The 12,124-nt window shown below is 42.7% G+C and overlaps 1 protein-coding gene across 1 annotated transcript in view; it reads left to right on the forward strand.

Annotated features, from left to right (window-relative positions):
- The first annotated feature begins 10,470 nt into the window (after window positions 1-10,470).
- Window positions 10,471-12,124, forward strand: part of Wdr75 (WD repeat domain 75) — a 28,867-nt gene continuing 27,213 nt past the window's right edge. Inside the window, exon 1 of the mRNA XM_052749369.1 lies at window positions 10,471-10,841. Within this exon, the coding sequence (XP_052605329.1) occupies window positions 10,759-10,841 (83 nt within the window). The 5' untranslated portion in view covers window positions 10,471-10,758. The remainder of the gene's footprint in view (window positions 10,842-12,124) is intronic.

Here is a 12,124-nt window from a genome sequence, read left to right on the forward strand (position 1 = left end):
GGAAATATAAATCATCACAAGATTAGAAATGTACTTATATTGATCATCAGCAAAGTATAGACACTGGAAGACACTTAAAATACACATACCAATATAAGGCCTTAATATTTGCAATGGGAGCAGTTAAGTCATGTACATATTGATAAACACCTATTCGAACTAAGCATTGGGAAATAGGAATCAGAGCTCTTACTTAAAAGTGACAAAATCAGAAAGATCCAGTTTGTGTTTTAATAAAACTTGCATTACTGGGCTTCCTAAATAAAAAATAGATATGGCCAAAGTTTATGGAGATGGAAAGAAAGCCATATTGGTATTAAGGATGTTTCAAACAGATTCCAACATTTATTTGGGGCAACTGTTTCCCAGGGATGAATTGCTTCACAATAATGAGGTCAAACACACTAGATGGTTCTCTAGAGGCCCTTTCTATTCAAAAGGTCTTTCAAAATAAGTGGGAGTGGAGGAAGAGGCTAGGGAATGATTCCTTCATGAGCCAAATGCATTCTCAGAGCACTAACATCTGTTTCAGTTTACATAGTTGAAGTATGACATTGCACATGGAAATTAAACCCAGGCACCATGCCGAAAACTCAGCCTGTCTGCAGAAGAGATGCATCTACAGCTGGAATTGGTATGTCCACCTCCTACAGAGCATAATATCCTGTGAGCCACCAATGACCCCACTCTCAAAACCCAAATGTCACAAAACATCATCCTAACTCTCACGAAATTTTTATAGTAGAGAAAGAAAAGGAGAGGAATATGGTTACAATATGGAGGCATTCTAGAATTTAAGATACTTCTTCTCTAGAAAGGGGATTTAAAAACAAAATATCTTTATTCATTACTTTAGACTAAGAAATTCTCAGTCTATTTCATTTCATCAAGTTTGTTTATTAATTGGGTAAATAATCATACTTTTCAGCTTGATAATCAGATCGTTTCTGGTAGATACAGATAGGCAAACTTTCTAACACAATGATGTGCCTCTACTGCCCCCATGTGGTAGTCTTATATTTCTACAGTTGTAGTTCAAGTTTTTTAAACAATAGCTTCATATTTAATTCACATTTTCATCACCTCAGACTTCAGATAGGAAAGGATTGTAGTGGTATTGTGTTCCCCAAAATATTGTGCGCCCTAATAAACTTACCTGGGGTCAGAGAACAGAACAGCCACAATATTAAACATAGAAGATAGGCAGTGGTAGCACATGCCTTTAATCCTAGCATTCCAGAGCCAGGGATCTACCTGGATCTCTGTGTGTTCAAGATACAGACAAGCATGATGACTCACGCCTTTAATCCCAGAAAGTGAGGCTTTAATCCCAGGGAGTGATGGCAGAAATCAGAAAGGTATATAAGGCGTAAAGACCAGAAACTAGAAGCTTTTAGCTGGTTAAGCATTCAGGCATTTGAGCAGCAGTTCAGCTGAGATTCATTTAGATAAGGACTTAGAGGCTTCCAATCTGAGCAAACAGGATCAGCTGAGGAACTGGCAAGGTGAGGTAGCTGTGGCTTGGTCTGTTTCTCTGATATCCCAGCATTCACCCCAATACCTGGCCCCAGGTTTGATTTTATTAATAAGACCATTTAAGATTCATGCTACAAAGGACTGCTAAGGACTTGAAGAATGTAGGATCTATTCAGAGATAATTTGCATAGTAAAAAACAATTAATAAATTAATAGTAAATAGGAGTCAACAACACATATTATCTTGTGTCAAAACATGAGCAAATAGAGCATTAATGTGTAGCAATTCAAGAGTTACTGTAAAACTGGATGGCAATGAGTTACCACTCATTGAAAGTATTTCAATGTTGTGAGCAGAAACTAGGAAGGTTCATGGAAACATTCACAGAAGAGAACTGAGAAGCCATGCACCTACTGGAAAGAAGCAAACGGAAGAGAGTGCTACAAGTTGCTAAATAAAGGTAGACAACTTGAATCATCATAGAAACTCATTAATCAAGAAAAAGAAAAGATATTACAAAGGTAAATCAAAGTAGTTCATGGCAGGCTCTTATCGCCAAGGCAACAGGCCTTAATTAAGTCCATTACCCCAGTCAGTCATGCAACATGCATTTGTTCCACGGTAGACCTGCTCCCTCTTTCACATGGGTATGAATCTGCATGAAAATAATTTATCTCCAAAACTAGAAATAACCTAGTAGGCCATGTCCTCTAACCTTTTACTCTGGCTATATAACTTAAAACTACAGAGTCCTGAAATCAAAACCAGCCAATGACGTGTCTCCAGGAGAAAAATTAGACATTTAGAAGAAGAACAAAATGGAGTTTGCCCGGATGAGAAACCTCTTGGCGTTTCGCTGAGGCATTCTGTTCTGATGGAGTGCACTTTGAGGGTGAGAACGTCACAGAAAGCAAAGAAACTCAGCCTCACACAGTCTCAACACAAGCTCTACTGTAATCATCAGGGAAATGCAGGGTTATGCAAAGGGCTGAAGACTCAGGCCTGCTGCCAGGGGAGTGTCTCAGAGGCAAACATGAACCTCCAGAACTTGATCTCTGTTCCCAAAAACTGATTGATAATTTTAATCACTTAATGTGGGCTACATTTTATTGGATGCCTTTTTTTTTTTTTAATGGAGTCATGGAACACCACAAAGAATAAAGAATCCGTAGAGTGAGGCTCAGTAACAGCTCCTCAGTCCTCACACATGCGGAGTGACAGGAAATTTACATATAGAGAAAATGACAATTCAAAAAAGAGCAGTAAAGGCTCACACTGTCGCTGAACTTGTTTTCCTCATTGAAATGCTGTAGGCCCAGACTTTACTAATCGTGAGGAAAGCAGGGCTTCCCATCCATCGCTCTTCAGAAGGGCACACAGCCCTCAGACTAACTGCTTCCTGCCACCTTAAAGATCCCTAAGAGCGATTCATTGGCCTCAGCGTCTGCACCAGCCATGGGAACACTGCTGCAGAGCCTGTCCAGAGAGGTCATGTGGGAGCTGTGCTCTACCACTGGGCAAGTGCTCGCGGGGGGCCAGAGTGGGCCCGCAGTGCCCCAGCCGGGTTGCAGGAAGCCTTTCACGCAGCCGGAGTGTCCCAAGTCTGGGAGGCCAGCCAGCTCTTGGAGGAGTCAGGGTCAGTGCGCTCATCGAGAGCTTGCTTCAGTTTTGGACCCCAGATGAGTCAGAGGGGAAGTCAATCACAAGAGTACCAGTTAGTGACCAGGGTCACCGGGTGAACGTCAGACTCAAGTGTCTTTGAGGCGTTAAAGATGGAAAATGGGGTGACCCGATATCTCCCAAAGCCCACCCCCAGTAACATACTTCCTCCAATAAGGCCACATCTCCTAATCCTTTCAAATAGTGCCACTCCCTATGTGCCTATTGTTGGTTATGCCACCGAGCTGCCCCTCGTGGCTGGTCACCGCCTGCGGCGGCCATGCCCGCGGAGGAGCGTGCTGATTGAAAGAACCATAGCCATGGTTACCTTTTTAGAGCTTTATTGGGGTGGGGGAGACAGAGAAAGACAGAGAGAGAGAGAGAGAGAGAGAGAGAGAGAGAGAGAGGAGAGAGAGAGAGAGAGAGAGAGAGAGAGAGAGAGAGAGAAGGGGGGAGAGGGAGAGAGGGGGACCGACGGGGGGAAGGAGCACAAAGGAGAGGGGACAGAGAGAGCCCACAGAGGGCCCAACCGCTTTTTAGGCTGGGAAGCCGGCGAAGGCTGATGACGTAATTAAAGGACGTAAATAAGGACCAAAACCTTACACCTATTGAGGGCCATTTTCACTCAGACCACACCAGTGACGGATGTTGAGATTGTTGGCATTCTTTTTTTTTCAGTCTAGTTTCCAATAGAGCAGCCATAAAAAGTTAACATAGAAAGATCACATACTAAGAGCATAAGAGGAAAATGCTCAATTATTTCTTTGCCCACAGACTTACAATGAACTCATTAATGTATTTGCTACAGACACTGATAAATTTGACTTGAGGCTGCTCTAAGTAAACTAAGTAAAGTGTGATCCTCCTGCCTCTGCCTCTTCAACATATCCTACTGGCCTGCTATTTGCAGTTGATGTAAAGGAATAATCAGCTTTCCCCAGTGAAGTGTCACGAGGTATATTGACCACACTTCAGGACAAGCCCCATGTCCAGGAGTAGTTGACCAACACAAGGCACCCCCTGTAGCAGGAATCTTAAAAGTTCTTATTAATAAAATCAAACCTGAGGCCAGTTACTGGGGTTAATGCTGGAAGATCAGAGAAGCAGAACAAGCCACAGCTACCTCACCTTGCCAGTTCCTCAGCTGATCCTGTTTTCTCAGACTGGAAGCCTCTGAGTCCTTATCCAAATGAGTCTCAGCTGAACTGCTTCTCGAAAGCTTGAAAGCTTAACCAGCCAAAAGCTTCTAGTTTCTGGTCTTCACGCCTTATATACCTTTCTGCTTTCTGCCATCACTCCCTGGGTTTAAAGGCGTGAGTTACCATGCTTGGCTGTATCCTTGAACACACAGAGATCCAGATAGATCTCTGCCTCTGGAATGCTAGGATTAAAGGCTTGTGCTACCACTGCCTATCCTCTATGTTTAATATGTTGGCTGTTCTGTTCTCTGACCCCAGATAAGTTTATTAGGGTGCACAATATTTCAGGGAACACAATACCCCCACAAACCCCAATGGTATTTTTATGGACTTTTTGTTTTGTCAATTTTGTATTAGCATTTTTGTGTTGTTGGTTTTTTACTTGTGTGTTTGACTTTTTGTTTTTGTGCTTTTGTGGGGGTTGTTGTTTTGGTTGAGAAAGAAAAAGAACATAGATTTAGGTAGGGAAAAGCATGATGGAAATATTGTAAGAAATGTTTTAATTTAAAATGCATATAAAATGTGTCTTTTATAAGCCAGTTAATCAGTTAAACTGACCTTTGATTAAAAATAAAGAAAATAGTAAAAAGTGGCCCATCATATATCAGTATACTTCACCCACCCCCTAACTCTCCTCTCCAAGAATGTCAAGGGAACGTCTCGATTTCCCAGAAATATTTCAATTCTCATGAGACAATTCAGTTTTGTGGAAAAAAACGTTATCCCAGCTCCAAACTGAGTTGAGATGTAGACATCTAACTCAGACATTCCAAAGAAGGAGACTATTAAACACAGTCATGGTGATGCATGCCCGCAATTCTCAGGAGGTGGAGGCGGGGAGACCAGAAGCTCACAGTCATTTTCTGTTACATAGTGAGCTCAGGGCTATCCTGGGTTCTGTGAAACCTTGTCTCAGAAACGTGAAAACAAAAAAAATAGGTGGAGGTAGGGAAACAAAGGCTTCCAGTCTGAAAGGAGATTCAAGTACGTCTCTGAGAGAAAAAGTCACCAAACACAAGACAAGTTTGTAATTTTTTTCTTTAATTAAAACGTTATGACATCATTTCCCCCTCCAACCCTCCAGTGCCCCCTCTCTGTTTCCTTTCAGATTCATGGCCTCTTATTATTTAATGCTTATTGTTACATGCATATGTGCAAGTTAATAAATGTATAAATTCAACCTTCTGAGTCCAATTAGTCATGTTCACATGTAGGTTTTAGGGGTGACCACTTGGGACTGGATAACCATTTAGGGGGCTCATCTCTTGGGAAAACTAATTCTCCCTCACTTAAAAGTTTTTAATTGCCTGTAGCTCTTCTGTGGGAAGGTGCTCTGTGTAATTTCCTCCATTAACATAGAATGTCAACTGGTGTTTTCATTGTTCGGTCTTGTTTAGACAGTTGTATTTTTGAGATTTTTATGGGTATAGCTTCCCTGTCATATCTAGAAGACACAATCTTGCAGCTGACTTTCTGATCCTCTGGCTCTTAAATGTTTCTGTCCCCTCTCACATCATGTCTCTGAGCCTTGAGTATAAAAGTTGTATTTAATAGCTATATCAGCTGGGACCAGGAACTCTGCAGACAATTGTTCTCTGAATTTTGACCAGAGGTGACTTTCTGTAATAGTCTCTGTCTGCTTCAAAAGGAGGCATCTTTGATGAGGGAGAAGAGCTACACATATCTATGGATGTAATAACTTGTACTTAGTATGCAGCCAGGAATTAAACTGGCTTAGGAAAGTGACTATAATAGATACTCCTCCAAGATCTAAAGCCTCACCAGCCATGGGTGATTGACTTGGTTTACAGTGCCAGCATGATTTTCCTCCTGTTGAGTGGGCCTTAAGTCCTGTGAGACAGCTGTTGGTTACCACCAAGATGTAAGGCCACTCTTGCACTTTTGTCTTTCCATGGTGGTCATTGTTGAGATCTGTAGGCTTTACAACTGGGTAGGACTACTGAATACTTTCCTCCTTGACCGCTTGCAAAGCACTGTCTGGGGTGATAAAAGCTAGTCCTCAGGGGGGAGGCTTTTGTGTCAGATCCAGCTTTATTCCTCTGAACCCTCCATCACGAGTGTGTGGTGTGTGTTTATAGCAACAGGGATTTACCTCCAACTTTTAAGAGGCAACCAAGAGCAATGGCAATAGCCTATATTGTTTGGGGGAGTCTCCTGTACTCCCTGATCAATAATAACTTGAAAAGAGATTTCTTGTGCATGGCACTGAAGTTTTTGTTAGATAGTCTACGACTCTTGGGGGTATCATTATTATCCGAAGTGGCATAGTCTCACTTAAACTATATACATAAATCATACACATACATTTGTATATATTACATGTAATTTAAATCATACACATACATTTGTATATATTATATGAAATTTTAGGTAAAAATAATATATTCCTGATGGCTTTTTCAAGCATCCTCAGTGTAACAATAAGTTAGGCATGGGAGTTTAGGCACAGGAATCATAGCAGTGGTCCCCAGCACTGTTTTCAGGCTGTTCCTAATCACATGTCCTTCAAAAACCCTTGGCATTGGAATTGCATTGTTATTGCAGATTCACTTATTGACCAGAGCGCCACTGGCAACTCAGAAGACTGTTTTTCTATCATGTGAATGGTCAGGAGATCATAGAATTTTCAAGTTTTATCTCTGTGCATCATTGCAGTCCTTACCATGGCACACTAGAGAAGGAAGGTAACTTGATAACCACGAGATTCTCATAAATAACCATGTTACATGAACTAGTAGGTAATATTAATGGATATCATATGTCACACATACTTCAGGGATCCATTAACACATGCATTGAAACTATAGTGCATATCACTCACTCTCAGCATGATAAGGAATAAGGAAAGCAAAGGGGAGCATGTGATGAATGCTGCCTGTGAAAAGACATTTGTTTCTTTTTTCCCCTAAATCAGTTATATTTAGTTCAAATCCCTAAAATGTTTAACTATTGTAATATCAATGTTATATGAGTTAGGTACACTCTTGTAAAACATCAATTTTATTATAATTTACATACTTTATTCATCACTATGCAAACTGATTATTAACATTGAGAATAATTTTTAAAAAAAGATTAAAATTAGGGCATTCTTTTCTTCCACCTGAAAGAAAACTGAAATTTTAAAAACATGGTGACCACAAGGTCTAGAATAACGGAAAAACACATGATATTTAAACATGTTGTGTGGAACTGTGACAATCAGAGTCATCCTTTTCTGAAAATGTATATTACACAAAAGAAGGGCAGGACATGTGTCTTAATCTGTGGCTGGTACTATGAGGCACCCCAGTTCCTTGGACATTCTGTGGGTTGGTCTTTATTGGGTTGGTTTTCTTTTGCCATCACCAAGTCAGGAAGCCTCATTCCTTCTTAAGCAATATTTTTTTAATTTTTTAAAATTTACTTATTTATTTTACATCCTGGCTGCAGTTTCCCCCCCTCCTCTCCTCCCATTCCCTCTCCCCACCTCCCCTCTGCATCCCCCATCCACTTCTCCATTTCTTTTCAGAGAGGGCCTCCCATGGATATCAACCAAACATGGCATATCAAATTGTGGTAAGATTAAGCACCTCCCCTTATATTAAGGCTGGGAAAGGCAACCTAGTATGAGAAATAGGTTCCCAAAAGCCAGCTGAAGCATTAGTAACAGCCCCTGCTCCTACTTTTAGGAGTTCCACAAGACCAAGCTACACAACTATTAGATGTATGCAGAGGGCCTAGGTCAGTCCCATGCAGGCTCCCTGGTTGTTGGTTCAGACTCTGTGAGTTCCTATGAGCTCAGGTTAGTCGATTCTGTGGGTTTTCTGGAGATGTCCTTGACTCCTCTGATTCACACACTCCTTCCTTCTTCTCTTCAGCAAGATTCCCTGAGCTGTGCCTAGTGTTTGGCTGGGGGTCTCTGCGTCTCTTTCCATCAGTTGCTGGATGAAGCTTCTCTGGTGACAACTGGGCTAGGCACCAACCTGTGGCTATAGCAGAATATTGTTTGCCATCTGCGGTAGTTTGAATGTCATTGGCCTCCATAATCTCACAGGGAGTGGCACTATTAGGAGGTGTGGCTTTGTTGGAGTGGGTATGGCCTTGTTGGAGGAAGTGTGTCACTCCTGGGGTGAGCTTTGAGGTTTCCTGTGATTAGGAAACTGCCCAGTGTCTCAGTCAACTTCCTGTTGCCTGCAAGATGTAGGACTCTCAGCTACTACTCCAGCACCAGGTCTGCCTGCATGCTGCCATGCTTCACCATGATGATAATGGATTGAACCTCTGAAACTGTAAGAGAGCCAATTAAATGTTTTCATTTATAAGAGTTACTGTGGTCTTGGTGTCTCTTCACAGCAATAGAAACCCTGACTAAGACAGCATCATTACACTGACTTTTTACTTTTCTCCAATTGTATTTGGTTCTATCCTATGTCTCTGGGTCATCCAGCCTCTAGGTCTTGGCACTCCAGGCAGTGTCAGGGGTGGGCTCATTCTCATGGCATGGGTCTCAGACTATATCAGTCATTGGATGGCCACTCCCACAATCTCTGTGCCATCTTTACCCCAACACATCCCTAGGCAGGACAGACTGTAAGTCAAAGGTTCTATGTCTGGGTTGGTGTCCCAATTCCTTCACTTGAAGTCTTGCCAGATCACAGGAGATGGCCAGTTCAGACTATGTATCCACTTTAGATTCCTGGAAGTTTCCCTTGCACCAGGTTTCTACTTGATCCAAGTCATTTTAATTTGCATTTTCCTGATGACTGAGGATGATGAACACTTCTTTAAGTGTTTCTTGGCCATTTGAGATTCTTTTGCTGAGAATTCTCTGTTTAGATCTGTACCCCATTTTTAATTAAATTATTTGGTTTTTTGATGTCTAGTTCTTCTTAAGCAACTTAAACAAAGCTCACCATACAGTAAAATAACTGAAGTCAAAACTGATTTGGTCATTTATTTTCTTCATCGTCTCAGAATATAGTAAGCATATATCAGATTTCAGTTTCCAAGGAATCTTAAAGGATTTATCACACAGACATCAAGAGGCTGGGGGTGGGGGGAGGAATGGCAGTACTAAGTTCACTGTGTTCTTCCACTAAGAAAAGGTAAATCATAAATTATGAAAAAGGAAACTCTTTAAATCTGAGATAAAACGCAATAATCAGTCTCTCTCCGTAGCTCTGTCTCCCAAATAATGAAGATTTTAGTGTTTCTCATGCGCTTAATCCAACAAAAAGTAAATTTCTCTGTTTTTTTTTTGCAATTGCCATGCCTAAAGCTGTTTTTACATTTGAGAATATATTTTCTAGCTATGAATAAACATGAATTGTGGTGAATTTCAAATGTACCAAGCCTCTGCTGCTGTTAAGATTAAGATATCCGTGGCTCTTCCTTAGAGGTAGTTCAGAGCCAGCACAAATGGGAACTATTATTGACAAATGAACGGCTCAACATACAGACATCCCCTAATATGAAGGAACCACGAACATAATGCATATGAAAAATGCTCAGCATCCTCGGAATTCAGGGCTAAAGCCAAAGGAGCTGAACAACCTTAGCGAATCTGACGACCATTGCCGCAGTCCTGACACTAGGGTGCACGGGTTTTTTTGTTTGTTTTGTTTTGTTTTGTTTTGTTTTGTTTTGTTTTGTTTTGTTGGGGAGAGTTGTTTGGTTTGGTTTGGTTTGGTTTGAGACAAGGTTTCTCTGTGTAACCCTGGCTGTCCTGGAACTCGCTTTGTAGACCAGGCTGGCCTCGAGCTCACTAAGATCTGCCTGCCTCTGCCTGCGGAGTACTGGGATTAAAGGCCTGCGCCACCACTTTTAATCCTGGACTACGTCGCCAAAGAAAAGAACGTGGCTCTGGGAGTTGCAGAGATGCTGCAGGAACTTAGCGATGCTCACAAAAACACCACAGGATGACAGCTAAAAAGCCCACTTTAGTTACTACTGCGTCTAAAGAAGGTGCTCTTTCTACAAAAAAAAAAAAAAAAAAAAAAAAAAAAAAAGGGCAACCGAGGCAAAATTGGCGCGGGTTGATTGCGTCATCCCTCTGTCGCTCAATCACAGAGACAGAAAGGGAGAGGCCTTCGGTAGGCGGAGTGGCGCTCACTTCCGCTTCTGGCCGAGGCTATAGAGTCGGGTTGAAGAGACCGACGGGAAAGCGCTTTGTATTAAATAGCGGTATCTGGTATGATTTAACTTTTATGGGTGTCTGTTTGGCTTCACTCTTTCTACAAGCGTCTTAATTTGACAGTGCCCAAACTAAAGATGGCGGCGCAGGCGCTGAGCTGACCATAGAGTCTCGGAGCTAGAGCGGCCCGGGGCGGACCGCGGCGGGCCAACACGCCCAGGCTCGCCGGCTGGGGAAGGAAGTTCGCGGTGGGGCCGGAGCTCGGCGGTTCCTGCGACTGCGCGAAGATGGTAGAGGAGAGCGTCCGCGTGGTCCGCTGCGGCGGCAGCCGGCTGAACTTCAGGAGGGCCGTGTTCTCGGCGGATTCTAAGTACGCGGGACTGCCGGGGTACCGGGCTCCGCGGGCGGGGAGGGCACTGTCCGGACTCGGCGTGCCCAGACCCGCGGCTCCCGGGGCAGCCTGGCCTTGCTGCTGCGCGGGTGAGCCTGGGCTCCCCGGCCGGACCCTACCTGCCCGGGCGTGGGCGGTGCGGGGACAGGTCGCGTGCCTGCACTAGACCAGGCCCGCGCGGCTGGAAATGGTCCAGGCTGTGTACCGTTCGGTCCAGACTCTTGGTACGAAACGTTTTAGATCTCTGCACCTTTAATGATTTAGCCTTCTCCTCTCTTCCCGGAGAAAAACATCATTATTACCAGCCTTTTTTTTTTTTTTTTCCTTTTCTGGAACTTTACATAAAAACCGATGTTAGAGCTTTGGGAGATAATAAGTCTCACACTGTTTGGGAAGAATGAAATGTCTGTACGTACGCAACTTTCACAACGGTGCCTGGCCTCAGTAGCTCACTGCATGTCATTGTATCATCTAGAAGAGATGCCTGCTAGTAACTACTAAGTATTTACTCAGTATTTTTTTTTATTACTTAGTATCTATTTATTCAAAGCACTCTGACTAGAGATTCGTCGTAAAAACCCATTCTATTTTAGAACGGTATTTGTGGACAGTGTACTCTCCCGCAATACCATGCCTATGGGTGTATGGTAGCTGGTTGTTCAGCGCATGCATGATGAAGGGAACTTAACACACACAAGTCAAGGGTTTTTGTAAGATAATCTTTATATAAAGGATTTTGTTGACTTTGTTTTATGAAATAAAGAGGGGAAAAAATGGACTTAGAGGAGTTGTGACAGTCCTGCCCCTTCAGACTCATTCTTGATCCAGTTTTTACCTTATCTATTAAAATGAGGTGAATGAGTCTGATGGTTCGGTTTGTTGTTCGTCAACTGTTTTGTGTATAACTAGCTGAGCTGACAAAAACAAGACAAGAAACTCACTGTACGGTGAAGAAAAGTTAGCAGCAGATGTTTCAAACCCAAGGCGCTTTTAAGGCTGTATTTCTCAGTAGTGAGAAAGATGGAGAAGATTACAGAGGGCCACTGTCTAGGTGTCATATATACTTTTCTGTTGCTGTTAACAAAACACCATGACCAAAGCAACTTATAAAACAGAATGTTTAATTTGGGGCTTACAGTTGCAGAGGGTCAGAAGTCCATGACCATCATGGTGGAGAGCATGGCAGAGGCAGGCATGCATGGTGTTGGAGCAGTACCTCAGACATCCCCAGGCAGAGAGAGCTAACTGAGAATGCCTTGGGC

The sequence above is a fragment of the Peromyscus californicus genome, unplaced genomic scaffold (genome assembly GCF_007827085.1).
Source record: "Peromyscus californicus insignis strain IS unplaced genomic scaffold, ASM782708v3 Scaffold_21__1_contigs__length_65335640, whole genome shotgun sequence".
NCBI classification, from domain to species: Eukaryota; Metazoa; Chordata; class Mammalia; order Rodentia; family Cricetidae; genus Peromyscus; species Peromyscus californicus.